The 26,522-nt window shown below is 39.1% G+C and overlaps 1 protein-coding gene across 1 annotated transcript in view; it reads left to right on the top strand.

Moving 5' to 3' along the window:
• The window catches only part of wnk1b (WNK lysine deficient protein kinase 1b), a 77,925-nt gene extending 55,547 nt beyond the window's left edge, over positions 1–22,378 (top strand). The window contains exons 11-31 of the mRNA XM_016270452.1: positions 497–580; positions 820–855; positions 1,599–1,730; positions 2,763–2,990; positions 3,321–3,388; positions 3,530–3,686; positions 3,787–3,903; positions 4,077–4,184; positions 4,267–4,321; positions 4,405–4,539; positions 4,791–5,909; positions 6,068–6,084; positions 6,809–6,845; positions 6,973–7,043; positions 7,137–7,633; positions 7,725–7,927; positions 8,788–8,973; positions 11,658–11,729; positions 13,829–13,870; positions 18,346–18,551; positions 19,125–22,378. Coding sequence (XP_016125938.1) covers positions 497–580; positions 820–855; positions 1,599–1,730; positions 2,763–2,990; positions 3,321–3,388; positions 3,530–3,686; positions 3,787–3,903; positions 4,077–4,184; positions 4,267–4,321; positions 4,405–4,539; positions 4,791–5,909; positions 6,068–6,084; positions 6,809–6,845; positions 6,973–7,043; positions 7,137–7,633; positions 7,725–7,927; positions 8,788–8,973; positions 11,658–11,729; positions 13,829–13,870; positions 18,346–18,551; positions 19,125–19,469 — 3,915 coding nt within the window. The 3' untranslated portion in view covers positions 19,470–22,378. The remainder of the gene's footprint in view (positions 1–496; positions 581–819; positions 856–1,598; positions 1,731–2,762; positions 2,991–3,320; positions 3,389–3,529; positions 3,687–3,786; positions 3,904–4,076; positions 4,185–4,266; positions 4,322–4,404; positions 4,540–4,790; positions 5,910–6,067; positions 6,085–6,808; positions 6,846–6,972; positions 7,044–7,136; positions 7,634–7,724; positions 7,928–8,787; positions 8,974–11,657; positions 11,730–13,828; positions 13,871–18,345; positions 18,552–19,124) is intronic.
• Positions 22,379–26,522: the final 4,144 nt, after the last annotated feature.

The following is a 26,522-nucleotide window of genomic DNA, read 5'->3' as shown; positions in this document are numbered from 1 at the left end:
ATACTTGTAGCTTTCTAAGGGTTGCTTCTGTCGAAACCCTCCATGTGGGGGGAAAGTGGTCAAATTGAGCAATGTCAGTGGTCGGGTCTATTTTAGGAGACGCTTTCTTGGTTATACAAACAACTCCACATGCTTCCCTGAGCTTTTTTTTTTTAATAACATTCACCCGAACTACAGAATCATGTAGAGTCACATGCATGAAGCCTACTCACTTCCCTGGCTAACACCTGATGTTTGTTTGTCGTTTAATCGTGAGATGTGAGAGGCATACACAAAAAGTGAATGGTGATCTGAGTGCATTGCTCAGAGTGTTCACACTTTGTGTATGAATGGTCAGTATTTGAAAGTCATTGTTGTTTTTCGCTGTAGCCACCAACATATTTTGACTTGTCTTTTTTTCTTTTCATCTCTCCACCACTGCCATATCTCTTTCTCTCTCTCTGTTTCTCTCTCTCTTTCTCGCCTGCCCCCATATTCCTCTTCATATTCGTAACAGGTGCAGGTCCCAATCCCTCAGTCCGCAAGTGCCATGTCTCTGGTTTCCTGCAGCACCCCATTAGCCGCTTCTGCTTCTCAACAGGTAAGATCAATGTGTCTGACCAATCAGAATGATATTTTCCCCCATTCGTTAGCATAAATGAATATCCAATATTGGCCAAGGCAAATAAAGCACTCATTTTCCAAACACTCCCAAGACCTTTTTGAGTTTTTTTTTTTTTTTTTTTTTTTTTAAATCTCTCTGGATTCTCTCCTGCATGTGAAAGCTCTGGACATCAGAGGTGGCTCTCTCTTACACTGTGTTGTATTTGTTTCTTATAGTATGGAGGTTACTACGTCCAAGCACTCCCTTCGCAGGTAGAGAAAAACCCCATTCCTCTCATTCTCTCTCTTCCTCTTTTTCTCTCGCCCTATTTTCTCATTTACCTGTACTTTACGTTGAAGCTCTTTGCCTTGCCATCTTAAGTTTTGTCATTACATTATTGCATAATGAGGTACTGTAGGTGACAAAATGTTGCTCTGTTTGAATGAGGCTTGAAAAGCTTGTCAATGTCTTGAAGACCGAGGTCAAAATCAATGAGTGTGCAAATTAAATAAAGTTTAGTATGTCTATGTTGAGTTGTTCTTCAAAGGTAAGTTATTTAAAGGTGTTAATAAAGGAATGTTCCAGGTTTAGCACCGTGAACAGCGTCTCTGATGTGTACACACCATAGTTTTGTCCTTTGGTTTGTAAAAACAAAAATCTGATTTGCAGTAATGCACTTGCAATGTAGGTCTATGGGCCAAGACATTCAAATGGGTTTCAAAGCAAGAATGTGAAGCTAGTATTTTTGTAAGTGCTTATTTTAGTGGTGGGAACACTGTCCGGTTAAACTCATAGTTATGGGTTACGGTATTATGATCTTGTGCAATGCCTTGCCCCATCATAGACTTGCATGTTAAGGGCATTACTGTAAATGAAAATGTCAATGTTTTGTTAGGCCTAATAGGATAAGCTGGTTGAGTGCAAACTGCATATGATCCTAAAATGTACTAATTTTCTAAGGCTTGGAGATTGGGATAGAGAGTATTTCATGCCAAAATGCTTACTTTCTTTTTAGGCTGCTGTTCCGCAACAGGCTTCTCTGGGGCCGACATCCCAACCAGGAGTCTCGTTACACCAACAGCCTCCCAGCACTGTGGTTCAGAGCAGCTCCCAGATGCAGGTCCAGCCCAGCCCCCAGCCCACACAGGTACAATCAAATGTGATAAATCAAGCAAATCAAGCTAAAAGCAAAAATGCTGAAAAAATAATAAATAAATAAATAAATAAAAATTTTAATGTTTGTATATACATTTAAAAATATATTAATATTTTATATTATACATATTTAAAGATTTATTATGTTTAAGTAGTAATGTTAAATATATTTATAATACAAATTATAAATTAAAATTAAAATGTATTATACATGTTTTGCATTACTACTGAAACATTAAAATATATAGCATTATATTGTGTGTGTGTGTGTGTGTGTGTCTGTGTGCAGTTTCATGTCAACTTAGTAAATTACTTCGTAGATGTTTTTTCTTCTTTTTGTTTGTTTTTCTTTCCCTCTTTTTCTGTTTCAAAACAATGTACAGTGTATCTGTGGCCGTCTCTCTGACGTGCCTCGGCTGTGCTTGTTTGATAGATGTTTTCTGGCATGTTTCTGCCTGTATGTTGCATGGTTGTCAGTCGTGTGGTAATGAGATCAGTCTCTCTGTTCAGTTCCCAATGTTTTGTGCAGAGCTATTGTTTTCCCTTCAGCTGAAAGCACAGGTACACCGTAGTGGCACAGAAAAGTTGTTTACTTGTGATTTGTCAGATGTGGGTTCTGTCACAAATCAATAAATTGTGTTATTTGTGTTTGATGTAGTGTTGGATTTGGATTTTATTTAGTGTGTTGTTGACCGTGAGAACGTTTATAGGCACTTAGAGAAAGGCGCCCCTCCTAACTTAATCTAATAAGAGTTTGGCGCTTAAATTAGAGTTTGTTTTTCATGTGTGTTTTGCTTGCGGTCATTGTGATCCACCATTCACCCCGTGGCATGCTGTCTCTGTCATGTGGTCTGATCTCATGATTGTTTGCCTTCGGTTTATTAAGACATCACTCCTTTTGCACATAAACTGGCCTTGCCGTCTCCATCTCCCTCGGTCGGTGCTTGCAGACACATTTCCCTCCTCCTCCATCATCCCAACCACACTGATCTAATCCAGCAACCCCTCTCGTACTTTCCCCCAGCTTCTCTGCGCGCCAACAATAGCAGTTGCCCCGTTTCCGCAGCAGCCAGTGCCTGAAGCGCTGACATGCCCGGCAGCTGTGCCTGCTCCAACTACGTCCCCATCAGCGCTGCCACCCCATCTGCCCCAATTGGTGCCGCCTCTAATGACACCTGTGCCAACCATCCATGTGGCCACAGTCCCTTCCCCCAACGAACATCCATGTTTGCCATCAGACACCCCAGCGCAGGTACCTGGAACAGACCGAACCGGCCCCAAACGCATCAGTGCAGACAGCTTTTGTTTGCTTTATTAGGGCAAAGCTATTGTATTGACATGTCATGCTTATTTTTTTATCTCTATTTGTCTGGGAAGCATAGCTGCTTAGCTGTCCTTACGCAGCGTCCTTTCTTTTCTCGGCTGTGAAATAAGATCTGTTATTTTTTTAGAAACACTCAGGCTTTGCCTGAAGCAGTTGTACTTTTTATTTAGACATGTATTGTTATTTTGTCTTCTTTGATCTGATTGTTTGCATCTCTTCCTATTACAATTCCTTTGTTTTTGTTGTTTGCTCTTCCAGACATCTCATAGCGTCTCTCAGACTTTGACGACAGAGCTGTCACAACTCCAAACTCCTGCTGTGGAGAGGTAAGAATCACCATTTAGCAGATTCACAATGTGTTTATCAGTAAGTGAAAAACAATGCAAAAGCATACTCAGTGGACGCAGATGCAGTGTGATGTACTACTAAAGTCGTAATGGTGTTTTCACTTCTTTTTTTTTAATTAGCTGTCATTCTGATGTGGCATCTGGGCATAGCGATGGTAATGAGGGCGTAACGGGTGGCAGGCATGAGGGTCGTTCTGCCAAAAGACACCAGCGCAGATCAGTACGCAGCCGTTCACGCCATGAAAAAACCTCAAAGGCTAAGCTCAACGTTCTTAATGTACGTCGAACACATTGGCCTTTTTTTTTTATTGTTTTTGTAGTTTTTGATGGTGGGGAAAAAACACGAGATGTTAAATAAAACATGATGTGTGTTTCAGATATCCAGAATGGGCGATAGAGTTGCGGAGTGTCAATTAGAAACACACAACAGAAAAATGGTGACTTTCAAGTTTGATCTCGACGGCGATAACCCAGAGGAAATTGCACAGATAATGGTAACTTGAAACACCACCCGCATTTTTAATACTGAACAGATATGCTCAATTAACCTGTGATTTCTTTTGATCTTGATCAAAAAGCTGATGTCGAATAAAATTACATTTCTGTTTCCAAAATACACATTGAGATGCCAAAACTCATTAAGAAGAGGCGTTATGTCATGTCTTAGGTACAAAGTGAATTCATTCTAGAGAGCGAGCGCGAGTCCTTCATTGAGCAGATTCGAGAGGTCATAGAAACAGCAGATGAGAAAGGTGTGGAGAGAGAGCGCAGCCAGGTACATACCTTGTTGTACTGTTTTTGTGTTGAAGTGATTCTTGTGAACATCACAGTTAACAATATATATCCAATGATTCCAGACGATTAGTGATCACGAGCAGCATATGCCCACCACATCTGCACCTCTTGAACAAGGTAAATCTTACAGTCCCACTTGTAAAACAAGTTAATGTCCCCTTTTAATGATGCATCAGCACTGAAATCTTTTTCCCTCTCAGGTGTGCCACCTAGTTCAGCTGCCCAGGTGGTCCACTCTGCAGGCCGAAGGTTTATCGTGAGTCCAGTGCCTGAATCCAGACTGAGGGAACAGTTCTTTAGCTCGCCCCAACCCACAATCGAAGAGCCTTCATCCTGTGAGTGTACTATGTGAAATAATGTTATAGGTTAGATAATACATTTATGCATTTAGCAGTGCAAAAGCAATTAGTCAATGAGACAACAGTATTTGTAATTTACAATGCATGGTTTGTTTGACAACTAGATTAGGAAGTAGAAATGCAGAAAAGACATTTTAAGATCAGTACAAATAGCCTAGACTAGAAGATGTTAGACAACTTATGCAACCGCATATTAATTTCTGTCTTGAATTTTTCTTCTTTATCAGTTGTGTCAGTTGCACTGCCTGCCTTGGGGCTTTCTATGTCTGCGTCTGCAGTTAGTCTACAGCAGGCGTTCTCTGAAATGCGCCAAGGCCGTTTTGACCCGGGTCCCAGCACTGCGCCGCCTATGCTCCATGTCTCCATGCCCCCTCTGGTTCCCGCCGCAGCACCCTTGCACTCTAGCGCCACGCCGGTGGTCCCTCCCACAGTGTCTTCTGAAGTAACCTCTTCACCATCTCTACCCTCTGTCTCCATAAACCCTCCAGGGTCATCGTCTCCTCCTCCTACCCTTCCTGCCTCCTCTGTGACCTTCCCTCCAGCCCATTCGCAACTCCCTCTGCCTCCAAGTCAAGCTGTACCTGCCATCATCAGTGTTATTTCCACTTCTTCCTCTCTGCCAATGCCAGCTGTGCCTGCCACCACATCCTTCCCCCAAACCTCAGTCCCCATGCCCGCACCTGCCTGTACTGCATCCCCGCTCGCTCACCCCGTGAGTCCTAGGGGATCGGTTTCTGGTGGTAGTAGTGAACAGCCGCCCATCCCCTCCACTTCAGCTCAGCTCACACCACCAGTCATCCCCACCACAGCCATCCAGACACCGCCGCTCGCACCATCCACCACCACGGTTATTCCCACTTCGGCTGCTCAGTCACAAGTGCCCACCCTCCAGCCGGTTACCACCAACATACCCGTCGTGCAGCCCACACCCATGCACAGCCAACCTCAAACCTCCACCGTGCCCAATCAGAGCCATGCACATTGTGTAGAATGTGACAGCGACTCGCAGGGAAAGGGTGTTGATGACATTCAGGCTCTAGATAAAAAGCTGCGCTCGCTCTTCATGGACCTGGGCTCTGGTCCTCCCTCTGCCCAGTCTGATGTCACATCTGACCCCATGGCGGCCACAAGTGTCCCTGGCACCTCCTCTCCAACTGCCTGCGCCACCCCTACCGGCACCCCTCTCCCTCCCTCTAGTTTACCCCTTAACTCTGGTCAGCCCACAGGCTCTCCCATGACATCGATGGGTAATGCCTCCACACCGGTCGGCTACAGTCAGACGACTCCATCCAAAGCGCCATTATCAAGATTACCGGTGAGTGACCTATTTGTCAAAAATTCAAAAGGCTGATTTAAAGTTTCTCAAGAAACCTGTCAACGTGTATAGGTCATACCACAAAATCAAAGAAAAAAATGAATTATATTTTTACAAAGCAAATAAAGCCTATTTTTAGCACAGTTACGATTTTTTGAATTGTGTCATTATTTTAATTTAAATTAAAAGAAAACTGTCCCTCAACTGTAAGTGCTATAATGCAAAAAAAAACTAATTCTCAATACTATGGGTGAGCGGTTTGCTGATGTCAACGTTGTGGATCGAGTGGCCCATGGTGGTGGTGGAGTTATGGTATGGGCAGGCGGACAACGAACACCAGTGCATTTTATTGATGCCGTTTTGAATGCACAGAGATACCGTGACGAGATCCTGAGGCCCATTGTTGTGCCATTCATCCATGACCATTACCTCATGTTGCAGCATGATAATGCACGGCCCCATGTTGCAAGGATCTGTACACAATTCCTGGAAGCTGAAAACTTCTTGCATGGCCAGCATACTCACCTGCACATTTTAGAGTGGCCTTTTATTGTGGCCAGCCTAAGGCACACCTGTGCAATAATCATGCTGTCTAATCAGCATCTTGATATGCCACACCTGTGAGGTGGATGGATTATCTCGGCAAAGGAGAAGTGCTCACTAACAGATTAAGACAGATCTGTGAACAATATTTGAGAGAAATAGGCCTTTTGTGTACATAGAAAAAGTCTTAGATCTTTGAGTTCAGCTCATGAAAAATGGGGGCAAAAACAAAAATGTTGCATTTATAATTTTGTTCAGTGTATATATATTCATTTTTTATTATTTAAAATTTTTTATTTAAATAATTAATCAACTTTTCTTCATTTAATTTGCACATTATCTATAAATGTCTGTAATCTGTTTCTCATCCTTTTTCCATCCCTGTAGTCATCCATCACTGGGATGCCACCTGGAGGACAACCAGGTATGTGCTGCCAATTTTACTTTAACATGTTCTTTAAACAAAAAGTAGGCAGCTAAAAAGTTAAGCCTGTTCTCATATTACATGGGCTCATTATCAGCTCTGCTTATTAATGATGATTCTCTTTCAGTTCCGTTTTCTCTGGATGATGAGACAGCAGCTGCACCTGCAGCTGGAGGATACAAACTGGGACGATTCCAGGTACCTTGAATTCGCAATGTGATAAATGGAACGGGATGTTCATAGTGTTTTAGTATGACAGCAGATGGAACTCTTGTTCTCGCTCTCGTTCAGGTGTCAGCGGCTCCTGATGAGAACGCCCCGCAGGCTCCCACCACCTCCCATGACTCATCCTCCACATCTTCTTCCTCCACCACCACCTCCTTTTCATCATCCTCCTCCACTCTCTCTAGCCCCGAGAACACGCTGCACCGAACCTCCTCTCACCTTAGGGACACGAAAGCAGATTTGGTTGACGGCCTCCCTGCTCTCCCCAACCAGATGACAACCCACCCCCAGCCCACCACCATTGGCCGTTTTCAGGTGACTTCCAAGACTGACACACAGGTGGGCCGTTTCTCAGTGAGCAGAGAACAGGACGAGGCTCCTGTAGCAAGATTACATTCCCCAGAACCCCAGTCGGCACCTCAAGCCCATCCAGCTGTAGGCAACGGTCCGGCTCAGAGCCCCGGGAGCCTCAACAACTCCGTCAGCTCCTACCTCAGCAGTGACAATGACTCAGAGTTTGAAGACGAGGACTTTAAGAGAGAAGTCAGCAAGCTGAGGGAGAAGTATGGTTTTGATTAATATATTGTAACAGGAAAGTGTAACATAGTTTAAAGATATGCAGTGTAATTATGACTTCCTTTATTTTCCTTCTAGGCACATGATGGAGAGTCAGGCTCTGTACACCCAGCAGAAGGCAGAGATTGATGCCCTTTTTGTTCGCTTGGGCAAAGCACCTCCCACCATGGTCAACCCTCCCGTTGCGAACCCAGCCGGCCGCAGACGACGTCCCACCAAGAGCAAAAGCAGCAAATCCAGCCGCAGTAGCTCACAGGGAAGCAAGAGTCCTGTACAGCCAGGTATTCACTTGTTCTGCTTTGCCTTTTTGTGCAAATCAGGGGTTGTGTTCACTGGTATTGTCTTCTTATTTTCTAACTAAAGAGTGAAGTTTTTTTTTTTTTGGAATACAGAATATTTCTTTTTTTCTCAAGTTTGTTTTATACAAAGATGAAACTTGGATGAAAAATAATTTTGTTTAAAAGCATTGTAAATAAACTTGGTGTAAATGAATAAATAAATAGTCTCTTCAATTTTTATTTTTTTTAAGAAAAAATGTTAAATATTTAATATAAATAATATTTTCAGTCTTAAAGAAATAGTACACCACAAAATTTGCTAAAATAAAAAAAGTACCCTCAGTCCATCCAAGATTTGGAAATATTTGGCATTACATCACTGGCTCACCAGTGGATCATCTGCAGTGAATGGGTGCCGTCATAATGAGTCCAAACAGCTGATAAAACATCACAATAATCCACAAGTAATCCACACCACTCCAGTACATTGATTAATGTTTTGCGAAGTGAAAAGTAGCATGTTTGTAAGAAAATGGAGTGTGGATTATTGTGATGTTTTTATCAGCTGCTTGGACTCCGATTCTGGCGGCACCCATTCACTGCAGAGGATGCAATGCTAAATTTCTCCAAATCTGTTCTGATGATTAATAAAAAATCTTGAATGGCAAGATGTAAGCAAATTTTCATCTTGGGGTATACTATTCCTTCAACAATTTTTCAAAAACTGCGTTAACAAAATTTCGTACGTTCTTTTATTAGACGATTTTTATGAATTCGACCCTAGAAACTTTAAATCTGTGTTTGTGTCCTGGCTCTGATCAGCGCTTCTATATGTATGTGTGTTTTTGTTGGCGATCTTACAGCAACCAGCACTTTATCCGCACAGAGCGCTCCCTCTGTGTACCCGCCTCAGCAGGCCTTCCTGGCCCCTGGGGGGAGCAGCCCACTGCTCCAGTCCTTCAAACCCTCCCCTTCTAATGAGAACCTGTGCTCCGCTTACACCAGTGACGCCACACTCTCTGCGCCCAGTTTGTGTGTCACCTCGCAAGGTAAAAATAAAGAAACCTAACACATCACAGCCCTAAGCTTGACCCTGTGCTTTTTTATTTTTTACTATACACAAAGTAACAAAGATAAATTGACATTAGGAGTGGGCAGAAAGCAGAAAATCATTCTTACGATTTTGATCTATAACAATATCAGTGTGTGCATCTTTTTTAATGTGAATTGCAAAGTAAAACTTTTAAATCATATTATAAAGTGGTCATATGACGTTGCTAAAAAGAACATGATGTTGTGTATTTGGTGTAATGCAATGTGTTTATGCGGTTTAAGGTTCAAAAAAACATTATTTTCCATATAATGTGCCCCGCCTTTCTGAAACGCGTCGATTTTTACAAAGCTCATCGTTCTAAAAAAGCAAGGTGTGCTCTTATTGGCCAGCTATCCAGTGCGTTGTGATTGACCGAATACCTCAAGCGTGTGACGGAAATGTTACGCCCCTCACCATACTGTGATGCCGTCTCCCAGCAGGACGAGACTCAGTCCAGCTGCTCTGCTCGTGCACATCCCATCATCGGTTCTCTTTTAGCAGTTCAGTCAATGTACTGTTAGGAGTTACCTAATTAACTTGGGATATTGGTTTATTTCGTGTCAGAGGGAGTGTCAGGCACGTTTATAAACCGATTAACTTAAGTAATTTGTGGATTAGTGCATACTAGAGACGCAAACGGTTTCAAACGATTCAGTTCGATTTGGTGAACTGGTTCGACCGATTAACTAAGAAGATCCGGTTAAATAGAACGATTCATTCGTGATCCGGACATCACTAGACGAGACAAAACCAATAAAACCCATTACAAATTAGGCATTTATTGCATCCAGTGGGGACATAATTATGGATTATAATGACTTATACTGTCTAGAAACACTTTATAGAAACAGCCTTTGTGCCACAGATGCATTAGGCTACTGGTTCAGGAAACAGTCCTCATATATCCTCCATAAAATGCGCAGCACACATCTGAATATTTGGGTTGAACTGTTCTGGAACAGTGTTGTAAATACAACTTGAGCACTGATTTCTAGTCGTGTCCTCTTTTGGAAGACCAAACAAAGTAGTTTCGCTTTCACAACGAAACACACAGCGACTCCACAACATGGCAGCGGCGGCAACAGCGAGAATAAAAGTTACGCCTTCTTTCTTTGTGTGAACATATGGGCGGCGTTATGCAAATCTTCCCACATCATGACATAGACATGTGGGGGCGTGTTAGAATGAGCCGTTTTAGGTAGGTGTGGTTGACTCTTAACTTTTATAAAGAATATCTCCAACACTCCAAAGAGAAAGGAAAAATTGAAATCGCATCATATGACCCCTTTAACCATTGAAATTAAAAACATTTGTTGTCATCACAATGAAATGCATTTCTAAAAATAAAAATATTACATCTTAAATTTAATTTTAAAAATCTTAAATTATTTGTATTATACAATATATACATTGGACAAAATTATAATTTTAAATAGTCTTTTTAATGTAAATAGATTAGATTTCTCTCTTATTTTAAAATGGTAAGCATTTGCTTTGATTTCAAAATACGGGACAACTGTTCGTGCTTCACCTTCTTTGCAAATTTATGCCAAAATTATGGTATTTATGACTAATTTCAACCCGTATATCGCCCACTCCTAAATAACATAGTTTACTATGTTGGTTCAGTCATTTTTGGAAAGGTGTGGTTGACTCTTAACTTTTATAAAGAATATCTCCAACACTCCAAAGAGAAAGGAAAAATTGAAATCGCATCATATGACCCCTTTAACCATTGAAATTAAAAACATTTGTTGTCATCACAATGAAATGCATTTCTAAAAATAAAAATATTACATCTTAAATTTAATTTTAAAAATCTTAAATTATTTGTATTATACAATATATACATTGGACAAAATTATAATTTTAAATAGTCTTTTTAATGTAAATAGATTAGATTTCTCTCTTCTTATTTTAAAATGGTAAGCATTTGCTTTGATTTCAAAATACGGGACAACTGTTCGTGCTTCACCTTCTTCTTTGCAAATTTATGCCAAAATTATGGTATTTATGACTAATTTCAACCCGTATATCGCCCACTCCTAAATAACATAGTTTACTATGTTGGTTCAGTCATTTTTGGATGTTTTAGTCACATAAAGCAGCTCTGACCTATTTCCTGTGGGTCTTCCAAATTTGAGGAGAAAACTTCAGGATGACACAGTTGGAAGGAACTTGTCCAGCGGTCATTAAAATGTTATGTTCCTATGATTTTTGTGGTGGATCATATATCGGCCCTATTTGTGGTAGTGCAGGTGAACACTAAACATAGGAATATTTGCTTTGCCTATCTGAGAAAGCGCACGCTTTGGTTTGGATATAGCTGCAGGGCTGATGCTTGTGCCTCAAGGGGGCGCTTTTCCTCCCCTTCTTTTCTGTACAACTCGACGCTCACCCACCCAGGGCCACTCCTCCCCTCCTTCACCTTTTTCACTCTCTCTATCTGTCAGGAATTCATGGCTTACTGACCTCTGTTACCATTCTCACTGTGTATTTGTGTACGTTTCCTTTCTCTTTCTCTGCTATCTGCTCCATCTCTCTCTCTATCTCTCTATCTCTCTCTCTCTCTCTCTCTCTCTCTCTTACTGTCTCTTCCTCTTTTCCACCTCTCTCTTTTTCCCTCTTTTTGTACCACAGGCTGTGTAAAGTTCAGCTGTGGGTCGGAGAGAGTGACCTTCAAACCAGGTGGCAGGAGGACGCGTTTTCTGAGTACGCCCTGCTTGGCTCTTTGTGTGTAACGCTTTTTCTTTTGTCTCTTTCCTACAATGTCATGTGATTAGTTCTTGATTCTGCCAAGCCTTCTGATTGGCCGATCATCTCAGACATTGTGTCATGAATCTTAAAAACAACTCATTGCTTAACAGTTATCGTTCATATCCCGTAATGCACTAGTGAAACCTATGAGGTCCCATAATTATTTCTAATTCAACTGTGTTCACAGTGGGCACTTTGTCATTTGTAATTCATCTTACTAGTTTTTATATTTTCCTTCATATATGCTTTGGTTTAACATCATAACAAAATGTGCAAATTGCTAAAGATAATTACTAATAATTAAAAAAAAGAATAACATGCTGCATTTGACAGTGTCTGAAAACAGTACGGCTTGTACTTTAGCAGTTCCCAAGTAGTTTAAGCAAGCAATTTATACTGAAAGCGGGAAAATACACATCAATTTCACACAAAAAATCACAGCTGGATGCCATAAACAACTTTGTCCAATTGTTGTAATTATAGCTAATAATTTAAATGTGCAGTATCCATATACTGGTAACACTTCACAATAAAGTTGTAAATGTTATCATTATTAATAATAAAAAGGTATCATGAACTAATAATGAACATCATTTATTAATGTAGGTAAATATTAATTTCTACATATGCTGAATAATTTCAAGGTGTATAAATCAGTAAAGTTAATATATTATGAACAAAAAATTAATTAACATGATAAGCCTAGGTTAAGGGCCTAATATATGGAAGCATATAGGTAGCGAAATTCAATTTAATATGCAAAATGGCAGTGCAATATTCAAAATGGCAACGCAATATTCAAAATGGCATTGTATTTCTGTATTTAAATTTACATTTTCCATTACCCATACGTGCAAAATTTGGTGCAAAAGTAATATGAAAATTAAATTATATAAACTTTGTACGTATGGGTAATGGGAAATGTAAATTTAAATACAGAAATACAATGCCATTTTGAATATTGCATTGCCATTTTGCATATTGCATTTTAAATTGAATTTCGCTACCTATATGCTTCCATACTAATAAGCCTAGATTAATAAATTGTGTATAGTAGTTTGTTAGTGTTATTTTAGTATGATTGACATAGTTAAAATACGTATTAATATTTTGAATTCTTTTTTTAATTTGTTTTAATAATTGTGTATGTACTTGTCACTTTCGTTTATTTTTAACATATTTAACATTTAATGTACAGTTATAATATATCATATATTTTAATATTGTGGTATATAATTATATTTTATATTTCTATTTTAGTTATTTTATATACTATTATAATTTTTTGTCTTTATCTTACTACTACAGTTAATTGCCAAGGCATTTCTAATTTCTGTTTGTTTTTTTAAGTATAATATTTTTATATCTAATTTAAGTTTTATATTTTATTTTAACTTATTTTTAATAGTTTTAGTTTGCAATAAGATTGTTAGTTCATGATATCTACTGTAATGCAAATACTAACGGTACTTTATTGTAATGATATGTTGATATAATATAATGATATGGCTCATGTTCTTCAGTATTGTTTGGCTCTTCCTTTTCTGACACATGCAGTGTGAATCTGCAACTTACTATTCTCATTTCCTCATATTATTTATGTAATAATTCACACACATTTTTATAATTAAATCTCTTGAAAGGAGTGAACTGAACAGCTAAAACGGAGACAAATATTTCTCCAAACTAGGCAAGTCAGTGCATATATCTTACAATCTGATGAATTTTCCTTAGTCTCTTTTCTTTCTTTTATTTAAAAAAAAAGATTTAAAGTCCCTCAGAGCAGGTACTTTCACACATCCTCTCACATCAGCACTTTCTTTCTTTGCAAGCTTATCTTTTTTTAGTTGCCCTCACAATGTTAATGCACCTGATCACAGACCCCACACACGTGAACCTTCCTTTGCTCACCCCACCTTCACTGAGCATGAGCGTAACAGCCATCAGGGCTTGATTTCAGGTTTTAGACTAGCACTCCCATAATGCACTGTGTTGGACGTGGAGTTACTATAACACTGATTCTCTCCAATCCCACCGTTCTCTCCATGCTTCAGGGAAGATGGTGAAAAAAGTGTGCCCCTGCAACCAACTCTGTAGTAATTATCTCTCTTTTTTACATCCTCCCACTCCTCCTTCCCTCTCTTTCCTGTCGTCACCTTTCGCTTCATGTCCTGTGGTCTGTTGAAGCTGGTATGCCCGCTAAGCTCTCAGGCTGACTTGAGCATTTCTTTCCTGTGATGACCCATTCATGTGTTTATAAGTGTGGCATGCCACGTGTGTTTTCACTCAAGTTAAACTCGCACTGCCCTAAATTTGAAACCGAACTGGAAATCACTCTCGATAAACGCCTCGCCAGGCGACGACGCCACACTCAGCAGCAGACTTACTAATGCACTCTAAATGGACCCGTCTGAGCACTCATCCCATTACGCACAAGACAATTTGAAGCCCCAGACTCTCTTCTGCAATCTTCCTTTATCCCCTTAAGACTCATCCTGCTTACTGCACATCGACCACATCCTGTTTGGATGGAGTTTCTCACCCATTACAAGGGTCTAATGAGGCCTGGCTGATCTCCCCCTCACTGTGCACAAGACTTAATCACTATCCAGTGCACAAACTACCATATTGAGGGCATACAGCTCACATTTTTCACACAGAAAGGTAGGTTTTCACAAAGAGGATTCCGGGATCCTCAAGTATTGAACAAAGTGAATGGAAGTCATCCAGTAAATGCTGAAGTCAAGCTGTGTGTGGAGCCTCCACCTCTCCCTTACTCCTTTTCCACCAGGTGGTGCTGGTGCTTGGCTAATGAAACTTGTTTTATTATTCATTTTTATGAATATTGTAACATCCACAATATTTTATGTGGATGCATGTATTTGATCAGAAATGCAGTATTCTTGTGAAACATCATTACACTTTAAAATAACTGTTTTCTAATTTAATATATTTTGAAATGTAATTTATTCCTGTGGTCAAAGCTCACACACGTGAACCTTCCTTTGCTCACCCCACCTTCACTGAGCATGAGCGTAACAGCCATCAGGGCTTGATTTCAGGTTTTAGACTAGCACTCCCATAATGCACTGTGTTGGACGTGGAGTTACTAGCTTAATATTTTTGTGGAAACCTTGATATTTTTTTCAGGATTATTTGATAAATAGATGATTTGATTAATTGTTCAAAAGAATGTGATTCATTTGAATTACTGTAGAAATGTTTTGTAACATTATAAAAGTATGTACCATCTCTTTTGTGTCAAATAAAATATTAATTTCTTTTAAAAAAAAAGATAAATAAAATAAATTTAAAAATATTAAGTGTAATTAATCATGTCCTGACACTTTAGTTTTAGATATCTAATTAAATGTAAATTAATGTTTAATTAATCAAATTTAACTTAAATTCAGTATATTAAATACTACCATGATGCATAAATTCTTTACGATTTAAATTAATCAATATCATATAAATTAATATAATTCAAAATACTTTTTTTACACATAATAATATCGACTGAGATTTTTTTGCATTACAGTACTAAAAATTGAGGAAGAGTTTGCTTAATTTGAATTAAAATAATGCCACAATGCAAAAAAAAAACAAAATAGAAAAATAGAATAGTGTTTGTGTAAAATAGAAATCTATTAATATATCTATTTAATTATAAATATTTTTATTTCTAAACTGACCATGAACTGTACAGTTGTGTTTAAAAATGTATTCAGTCATTTTTTTAGGGCCAATATAAACCACTTTTCCTTCAGTGGAAATGTATGAAACCGGGCCAAATTGGGTACTGGCTTTGGCGCCAGCACCAGCATGGTGGAAAAGGAGTAGCTATATTTCAAAGCATGGCTTGCTCTGGACTACATCGCCCAGAATTCCTTTTGGTGCCTCAGGCTTGGCACAATGTGTCGTATTTTTGTTGCTGCATTCTGGAGGGGCTGTGTTTGCCGTCCTAACAGGTCTTATCTGTGTCGCAGGGTGGCTGCCCTTATAGTTGGCAAGATATTTGTGCTGTTTGTATGTAACTGCAAGATTTGATTTTGAAATGTTTTTCCCCCATCAGCTTTGTCTGATTTACAATCTATTCTTCAAATGCATCAGCTCTTCGTTCCTCGACAGATATGTGTAGATAAATGGACCAATCAGCTTATACCAGTGCATGTTTAAAGACCGTTATTTCTTAGTCATGACAGTGATGAGTCTTATGAAGGAGCTGAGGCATTTCCACTCATTTTGCGAATTTGTCATCTTGCTTCACATTAACTGCTCAGTAAACAGAGCTTTTTTGTAAAAAATGTACCACATAATCACTGCAATGCTTTGTTTTTCATAAAGAGGCTTATTTACTCATACTGCTAATCTTAAAGGGGTCATATGACGTTGCTAAAAAAGAACATTATTTTGTGTATTTGGTGTAATGAAATGTGTTTGTGGTTTAAGGTTCAAAAAACACATTATTTTCACATACTGTACATTATTGTTTCTCCTCTATACCCCTCCTTTCTGAAACGCTCGATTTTTACAAAGCTTATCGGTCTGAAAAGTGAGGTGTGCTCTGATTGGCCAGCTTTCCAGTGCGTTGTGATTGGTCGAATACCTCAAGCGTGTGACGGAAATGTTACGCCCCTACCATACTATGATGCCATGTCCCGGTGCTACGAGACAAAACCAATAAAACCCATTAAAAACTAGGCATTTGTAGCATCTAGTGGGGACATAATTACTGATTATAATGACTTGTACTGTATTTTTACACTTTGCGTTGCATCGCGCCGCATAAACATAAAACCATGTCTGCATTTGTGATCGGAGAAACGACAAACAAGCGCTACTCTACACTGCTCAAAACTCGCGTTTGAATCGTCAGTGGCAAATTCTTTAAATATGAAAATATACTTACAGACTGTGAGTCAGCATTATTTGTCAGCATCATAGACTGTGGTCAGCATGCGTGCCGAAGGGGAAACAGGGGAACTGAATTCACCGGCATTGTAGGCTACTCTCTCAGGAAACAGTCCTCATCCTCCGTAAAATGCGTTGCACACATCTGAATATTTGGTTTGAACCGTTCTGGAACAGTGTTGTAAACACAACTTAACCACTGATTTCTAGTTGTGTCCTCTTTTGGAAGACCAGACTTAGTAGTTTCGCTTTCACAACAAAACACAGTGTCTACACGACATGGCAGTGGCGGCAACAATACAACAGCGAGAATCAAAGTTACGCCTTCTTTCTTTGCTTTTTGGGTGGTGTTATGCAAATCTTCCCACACAGTGACGTAGACATGTGGGGGCGTGTTTAAGCGAGGTGTTTTAGGAGGGCATGGACAAGTCTTAACTTTTATAAAGAATATCTCTTTGGGTTTGACACTTTAGTCTTTGCAACTTTAGGGATCGTTTCTTTTTACGAATAGCTTGTAACACTCCATAGAGAAAGGAAAATTTGAAATTGCATCATATGACCCCTTTAATGTGTTAACAAGATTGACCGTTTTTTGTCCTAGTTTAGCTAATGGTACTAATCAACTCACTTATTACGTTTCTGAATAGTAGCTGTTGAAAATTTCAAATTGTTAGCCTCCATGAATTTTGAGACATTGCAGTTCAGTTTAATCTAATACTGGAGCTCATGGTGAATCATTTCACCACCCTTTTGCTCCCTCTTGTGTTGCAATAAAAACAACCATGGCAAGCATGATAATGAAGCCCAGGCAGATGCAAAGCACTTGGTTTATGCACCGATGGAAAGCCAGAGATGGTGTTTTAATTCTGTCTTCATGACCTGTTTTGCAGGCTGGAGTCAGAGTGATAAAATTGTCACTTTAGCCTCAGAGCGGATGCCCAGGTGCTCGATAGGGCCTCACTGCCATGACTTTTTGTACAGTTGTGCTCTTAAGTTTACATACCCTTTATATAATCTGCAATATGTTTTGCTTTTATTTAAATTAGAAGAGATTAAATAAATAAAAAAACATTTTTTAATTTTTTTTAAATCAGTGTTGTCCTGAAGAACCTGCATAACAGATATTGTATTATAATCATGCATGTCAAAATAACAGCTTAAATTGAATAATTGTTAGCATTTTCAAACCCTTTAGTTCTCAATATATTGCTCTATGCTCTTTATTTTAAATATCTTGCTTTTACTGACCGCAGCTCTATTTATTTATTTTAATCAAGCTTTTATTGGTTTAACTAAAGATTTCTTTATTTCCAGGTTAAAATATAATTTTGAATGCAGCATTTTAAATATCATGCTTTTGATTCTCACATGTCAAGTAAAATCTGTTATGTCTAAAAATAATTAGAATCAGGTCAAACCAGGGCAGAACTAAATAAAGAAAATATCATAAATTTAAAAACTCTCTTTTTTTAAAATCAAACATTTTGCAGATTATATAAGGCTTATGTAATCTAATGTGAGGAACTGTATATAAATATATACACATAAATATAGTCTGTGGGGCTTCAGATTGTATCAGCTGTTTTAGTATGATGCATGTTGGACTGACTTCCTTTTTACGATCATATTCTCTCTTCCTATCTTTTTCTCCGTTCAGGGACAAGCAGCACCAACACAGTGGCGGGAACCGTTCAGAATCAAAACCAGCCGCCCGTCTCTCAGTCCCAGAGCTGCAAGGGCATGTTCACAGACGAGCTGCACAAATTGGTGGACAACTGGGCCAGGGACGCTATGAACCTGTCGCAGGGCAAGAGAGGCTCCAAGCACCAACAACAAGTGGCTCCTCAGGGCCACAGCTACGAAGTAAGACTTTGTCCTTCACAGTTCTCAACTTCTACGCCCTCAAAGTCCACTTTCCTGCAGAGTTTAGCTCCAATCCTAATCAAACACATCTGAACAAGCTAATCAAGGTCTTCTAGAAAGTTACAGACAGGTGATTTTGATCAAGTTTAAATGGGGAAGTTCTTGAAAGAACTTACAAAATGGAACCCATAAGAACACTAAAAATTGTCATTGGTTTTCTAGAGGGTTCTGCCAGTGTTCCACTCTGAGGAACCCTCATATACCTTTTCATTTTCACAAGCCCCCTTGATATTCCCCCTGCAAAAATTAAGCTACCAAGATTGGCACACAAGGAGAACCTCTAAACCAGGGGTTCACAACTCTGGCCCTTCAAGTCCACTTTCCTGCAGAGTTTAGCTCCAATCCTAATCAAACACATCTGAACAAGCTAATCAAGGTCTTCTAGAAAGTTACAGACAGGTGATTTTGATCAAGGTTGGAGCTAAAGAAAAGCTCTACAGAAAAGTGGACCTCGAGGGCCAGAGTTGAGAATCCATACTCTAAATAAATGTTTTTCCTTTCTTCTCTTCTCAGATGGTTCCTCCTACCAATATGGGCCGCAAATACTCGGCTCCTGGCCAGCTGTGCCCAAGCATCGCTTCAACTCTGAGCGGCCACCCGCCCATGCCCAACACTCCCGCTACCTCTCTGGGGGCCCGGAAGGGCTCCTTGTGTCCCACGCCGCAGTATGGCTACCCCTCTGCACCTTACAGCGCCCAGTGGGCTGGTTCGGTCGCGCACACCCAGGCCGGTCTGCTAGCCACCTCGCAACCCCTGGGACAGTATCCCCAGGTTCCCACCCCTTTACAGACCTTCCACATCAGCACTTTGCAAAAGTCAGTCAGCCACCCGGGTGGACCCAACCTGAAGACCACGTAGGGCAGGGCCTAGCCGTGCCAGGCCTAAATAACTCTCGAGTTGGGGGAAGGAAGGGGGGCAGATTGGGCAAGCGTTTGTGTGCATTGCGGAGATTCTGTCACAAGAGTTGATAGTTAAGAAAGAAGATGCCAGAATCTGCATGCATGCTCACAGATACGCCACGGGGATGATGCACAACGATGCAAGGGATTAGAGAAGATGAAAATAAAACAACAGACACTTGTGTGCAATGTTACGTGGCCAAAGAAGGTGTGACCATTTTTATTGTTAAGGTGTGTAGTGATGGCATCCTTCACCACCCAACCCCAAACATTTGTCAAGGGGTTCGATTAGAGGTTTGCTGACCTAAAATGGAATGAATGCCACCAGCATCCATCCGTATATCCTCCTGATAAATTCATACATCAAACATGTCAACAAAAACGGAGGTCGGGTGGGTGACGGTGAGCACTGAGCAGCAAAGAGACTAACCTAGTTCCCCTCTTGCCCTAAACCCTCTGCTGCAATGCCATGGAACAATGCAATAATTACAATGGTTAAAAAAAAGCCCATTTTAAAACACAGGAAGTGACCTTCATTAGATAAAAGGACAAAATCCATGTACAGATTTCCTTTGTTTTTAAATTGGGTAATGAGGTTTTGATTTCATTCATTTGGTTGTTTGGTTTTTCTTCCCTATGCCCTTCAAGCCGGCCTTGTGTAGCAGAATGTTAGGGACAGTACTTTTTTTTGTCACATGTTCAGAGGCCTTTCAGCTGCCTGTAATACAAAGCTCCTACATGCATCCCAGCATGCACATTCACACTCTTACCGTCCTCTTCCGGTTTTCTCGTTGGGCCACACCACAAGGTGACTTGTAAAATGGTGGATAAAATCAGTTGGATTGGGTTTTGGATACAGGATTGGTTACCTTGGAGGCCCGTGAAGCTTTAAATCTATGGCTAATTATCAGCTTTTTCTAATCATGGCAGCATTAGGGGCCTCTTACGATAGTTTGATCAAGACATTCAAATAAGAAGTCGTGTTCTGTATGGACCTGTATTTACTCATCAGTTTTTGATGTTGAAACACTGTGATTATTATAAATGTTGTTGGACAACATTAGATAAAAAGAAAGTAGACAAAAAAAAACATGAAATTTTGGAGGGTTTTGGATATTAGCGTTCATGAGATGTAAGGCTAGCTATTTCATCTTATTGGAGACACTTTAACCCTTTTTTCCCCTTTGTACTTTCTTTATATTATTAGATAAATGTGAATGTAAATGGATTCAATTAACGTACTTGAAGAAAAGAATCTTTCCCTCTTTCCCTAAGCCCGGTGAGCTTTCTGAAGATTCTAGTGCCTTGCTTTATTTTTGTGTTACTTTTTTTGCTTCTGGGTTTGATATATAAGGCAGCGGAGAGTCTCTGGTTGGATTGTTGGACTTCACAGAGGGTGATTATTAATATATTGCAGGAACAAGGTGTTGTTTTGGATGCCGTTTTGAATTGGGTACGACTGAAACCATTTGATGGCACAGTCCTAGTTGCAAAAAGCTTCAACACAGCTGCACAAACACAATCCAGCCATTATATCACATTCAAAGGCTGTGAAAGTGCTTGAGGGTTGAGTTTTAGATACTTTGATCAATCTACCTTAGTATGCAAGTGGAAGTGTGCCTATCATCAGCACATAGATGAGTCATTTAAACTTCTTTTGACAACCACGGTGTCTTTGTTTTCCAGATGGATTCTTAAACAGCGTGAACGGTTCTTGTGAAGGTGAGAGATCAGCTCAGATAGAAACGCAGGACGAGGAAAGTTAGTACACATGGGACAGTATGTTGTAAGTATTTCAAAACCACCAATAGCTTAGATGTTTTTCCAGAACTGCTTAATTGGTTTTGACGCCATCCAGTGTCGAATCCTCTCCAGGTGTGCATAGGGAGACACGTTTGACTCATTTAGCAACAGATGTGACAGCAAGTCTAGAAAAGGACCAGAAAGGTGGGAAAAGACAGTTAGCAACCCTCACCGACACAGCACTGTTAAAATATATTTCTCGCTGGTTTCTCATCAATCCGCTTAGTTCTCACCTCACCGTACTGACAACGGCATTCGGTTTTATGGCAGATCAGTAGCTTCTTTCGGAGGATCGCACTCTCTCTTTTTGTAGCAGTCAGTCAAATCACTCTTGTAAATGCTTTGGTTTATTCAAAATACTAGACCTGCAGTGTCAAACTACCTTTTAGCACATTCGACTGTGCAGATGAATAGAGAACAGTCCTGATCCACTAGAAACAAATGTACAGATCCTTAGAGCGTTTTATTTGGGGTACAAAAACATAGTGGAGATGTTCTCATCACCTTAACTACTGAAAGGACTTAGATTACAACTCGTTACATACTGCTTAGTGTGCCGTCTGCGTGAAACGTCTAGTACAGGAACTTCACTTTAGGTCAACTGTACAGTTTAGATTCTCAACTGGCTCTCTATATTCAAAAGCTGTTCGTTTTACCTTTATCTCTTGCTTTGTACACAACGCTTTACCTGTAGACAGCTCGTTTTTACCCACTTTACGTCGCTCGGTTTGTTCAAACTGTGAACGCATCAAAAGGTCTTTAACAAAGAGGTCCAACCTGCTCAGTGTTCATACTAATGAAATGGTACCTTCTGAGTGCCATGTCCCTGTTCCAGATGCAAGTGTTCATTTGCTCTGGCTATAAGAAACAGGTCCCCCTGTTTGACTGTAGAGGGTGCTAATGTAACTGCACTGCATTCACCTCTGACCTCTGATGTAAATGATACAGCACCTTGGAAAATGAAAAAAAAAAAAAAAATTTCTTTGCTTTGAAATTTTTTTTTTGTGTAGCGTGCTGATGTACGAACGAGCCATTCAGTATCGCTAGACATTCAGTTTATGATGGAAAAAAAACAATAAAATAATGTCCCTTGTTCCAGATATGATGCAAGTGTTAATTTGCTCTCGCTGTAAGAAACAGGTCCCCCTGTTTGACTGTAGAGGGTGCTAATGTAACTGCACTGCATTACAGCACCTTGGAAAATGAAAAAAAAAATCATTTTTCTTTGCTTTGAAATTTTTTTTTTGTGTAGCGTGCTGATGTACGAACGAGCCATTCAGTATCGCTAGACATTCAGTTTATGATGGAAAAAAAACAATAAAATAAATTTTTTCTTTCTTTTTGCATGAGACTTCAGTTACACAGAAAAAATGCACACAAACCTACTCAAAACTATCTTATTGAATGAATCCCTCCTTACTAGTCGCTCTCCTGTGGAAAGAAATACAACAGAACAATGTTTACTTAATGCTACTGACCTGTCATTAAGTTATTTTGTTTTGTACTGCTATCTGATCCGCTTGTTTTGCTGTCTTTTGAGTCTCTAGATTTCCTCTGGTGACTTTCATTCAGTGTTTTTTTTTTCTCCGTATGATATTATACAAAATGTTAAAAGAGTTATTAAAATGAAAACCAAACATGTAGGGAATCATTGGCAATGTTTAACTGTATGTTTTGCACTAAGTATAGGATGTTCAAGCTTCATATAAAACTGAGCTTTGCGCTCCAATAAAACAGCATTTGTTACCCTATTTGTAAACTTAATAAAAGTCATTTAAATAAATTAAGCTTGCCTCTGCTTCTCAATTCTCAATGGATGCTGGATTCCTTATAATGCAGTTCAGAGCAATAGAGCTGATGAGATTTAATGATTAAAGTGCATTTAACTAAATCTTCATCTGGTTGTTATCCTGTTTGAAAGTGAGTGACACGCACTCACACTTTTAGAATTGCAGGTTTATATCTGCCCATGGTAATATTTTTTTTAGAGCGCTGATTAAACTGGGTTTTGATACTTACATTATGTAAGTATTATTGCATTATTCGTGCCCACCTTCAGTGTGTCATATACAGTATGTTTTTTAATCATTTGTCCATCTGTTCATAGTCAACCTGCATCTGATGTGGAAAGAGAATACTCTAATCAAATAGTTTTGTGTGAAATGGTGCAAGATAACATTGATGTGAATTACTTGAGTGAAAAGGTGTAGGTTTGGAAGTCCCTAAATCTTCATTCATTCCTTGTTACTATGACAAAAGTGTAATGACCATCTGTTCTTTCACATGTGTATGTGAACTACGTGTCTTGTTCTTGAGCAAGACTCTCTGCTTCATATTGGTGACATTGGATTCCGAACCAGACCAGCAACTAATGAAATGAGGCTGTTGTTGTTGCTTCCTAGTGAAAAATAAATGTATTAAAAATGCATTTCTTTTGTGCCAAGTATACTACAATTGCATTTACATATTTATGTTCTTAATAAAAAAGACCCTGCAATTGTACTTTTAGTATACTAAACTGGTATATACTTTTAAGCATTTTTTTTTTTTTAATTGGAAAAAAATAATTTTGTGCTTAATGCATTTTAATTGTGCGGAAGTAGTGCTGAAATCCAACTAAAGATATACAAGTATATTTGATTGTGTTAAAGTGGAACTATTGCAAGTGGTACACTTTAAATATCTTGCATTTAAAAACATTATTTAAAGATCATACAATCCTCATCAATAGTTTTATTAAAACACATTGTAGGCTTAATATTAAGAAATGTGCGTTGTGCGCAAGAAGTACTCCAAATAAAGTTTAATAATAGTTTTCATATCAGTAAATCTCGAGCAACATGTCAGTAAATAAGTTTATAGATTTGAACTATACCTAGTATGAAATAAATATATATATATATAGTATATTACTTTATATGGTCAGGACAGTAAATTGTTAAAATGCTTTTATTGCAGTGGTTCTATGATTTCGTAGAATATTGGCAAATGTACAGTAAATAGGCCACTGTGTTTCATAATAATAGTTAACACCGATAAGCATGGGATTTAACCACCTGTTGATCATATTTGATCAAGTATATTTGATTGTGTTAAAGTGGAACTATTGCGAGTGGTACACTTTAAATATCTTGCATTTAAAAACAGATATTATTTAAAGATCATACAATCCTCATCAATAGTTTTATTAAAACACATTGTAGGCTTAATATTAAGAAATGTGCGTTGTGCACAAGAAGTACTCCAAATAAAGTTTAATAATAGTTTTCATATCAGTAAATCTCGAGCAACATGTCAGTAAATAGGTTTATAGATTTGAACTATACCTAGTATGAAATATATATATTGTATATGACTTTATATGGTCAGGACAGTAATTTGTTAAAATGCTTTTATTGCAGTGGTTCTATGATTTCGTAGAATGCAGTTTTGCACACTATTGGCAAATGTACAGTAAATAGGCCACTGTGTTTCATAATAATAGTTAACACAGATAAGCATGGGATTTAACCACCTGTTGATCAGATTTTTAAGGTTGAATTGGCTTTATAAAGGGGATGAGGATCAGGAAGCATTCATATGGACTCTAATACAAGTGAGGTAAGGTGTCTTTAACACTTAATCATTTACACATTTAATATTTGTTTGTTGCATTTTCATAAATGAACATGCATTCTTTCTGAAAGCTATGGCAGTCTTTTATCATCTTCGGCTGGTGTCTCTGGCTGTGTTGATGCTGGTGTCTCTGCTGGACGTTGCCAGTGCTACTGTTCGGGTGTTTGGCTTACACGCCAGGGACCTCACCGGTGACGCTGCTGGAAACAAACCTGATCCATACATCAAGGTCTGGTGTGGCTCTGTTTTTGGGGGCCAAACAGAATATCACAAGGATACTGCTCATCCTAAATGGTCTGCAGAGTTCAACTTCCCAAATTGCAAAGCAAATGAAACCTTGAAGCTGGAGGTGTGGGACAAAGACCTTAATTATGATGATCGCTTGGGCACGTGTACCAAACAGCTGCAATATGGGTCTTTCACTGTTACATGTTATCTGAACAAAGGAACAGTGTTTTACAGGTACGAGTTGTTACAATAAATCTGTTCCAATCCAGCACTTTGTGATGACAAACCTACTGTGACTAGCCCGATAGTAATAAAGTAGACAATATACATTGAACATTCACACTGAATGTTGTATGTTTTTGTTTCATTTCATGGTGGAATTAGGTTATCAGACTCAGTCTGTCATATATTAATACTTGAGACTTCAGTTGAGGTTAGTTGATTCACAATTACCTCTTGTTCTCATATGAATGTGCCATATTAACCCTGCTTCTCCTTTTCCTGCTCACAGATTATCGTAAACATGAGTGTTTTGCACCAGTTTTTGTGTTAAAGAAAGGGTAGTGTACATCAAATGTAAACGTAGTAAATGGGAGGTTAGCTTATAGAAGGTCTCTTGCTTCTAGATGGGGAAATTTAAAAAAACAAAACATGATGTTCTTCCATAAAATACCAAAGTTGTCGTCATTTATCGCTTCTTTTTTTTCTTCAATTAATCTTTTATCCGTTTCACACAACTGATCTGAATGATCCGTTCTGCAACATTTAACAGCTCTCATGATATCAAAGGGGTCCTATTATGCTCTTTTACAAAGTCTTGATTTTGTTTTGGGGGTGTACTAGAACATGCTCTCATGTTTGGTGGTTTGAAAAACACATTATTTTTCACATAATTTACATTATTAAAATACCTTTCTCCCCAGCCTAGCACAAATGGCTCGATTAGTTCTGACTTTGATGAAGGTCCGCCTTCCGAAAAACAAAATGTGTTGTGCTTGGTTAGCTGTCCCAGTGCGTTGTGATTGGCGAACAGCTTAGACGGTGTTTGAGTACTGCCACGCCCCTTGCTCCTGCTTTTATCAAAAGCTTTTAGCTAATCCGGCACTGTACTCACTCATGTTGTGGAAGCTGTCCTCAGTCAAATGCGCAGCACACAATAGCAAATTGGGGTTATAATGCTCAGGAACAGAGTTAAAAAATAAATTGCAACCACTGTTTCCTGACATCATCCGCTTTTGGAAGCCCAAACATAGACATTTGGGCACAGAGGTGAAAAAAACAGCGTTTCAGGCGGTCGCGCACTGGATGAGAAGCGGAGCGTCGCGCCATGTCTTTAAAATTCAAATACATTATTTTCTATGAGTGT

The sequence above is a fragment of the Sinocyclocheilus grahami genome, unplaced genomic scaffold, assembly GCF_001515645.1.
Source record: "Sinocyclocheilus grahami isolate Dianchi unplaced genomic scaffold, SAMN03320097.WGS_v1.1 scaffold56.1, whole genome shotgun sequence".
In the NCBI taxonomy this organism is placed as follows: Eukaryota; Metazoa; Chordata; class Actinopteri; order Cypriniformes; family Cyprinidae; genus Sinocyclocheilus; species Sinocyclocheilus grahami.
This window is presented reverse-complemented; position numbering and strand designations above follow the sequence as displayed.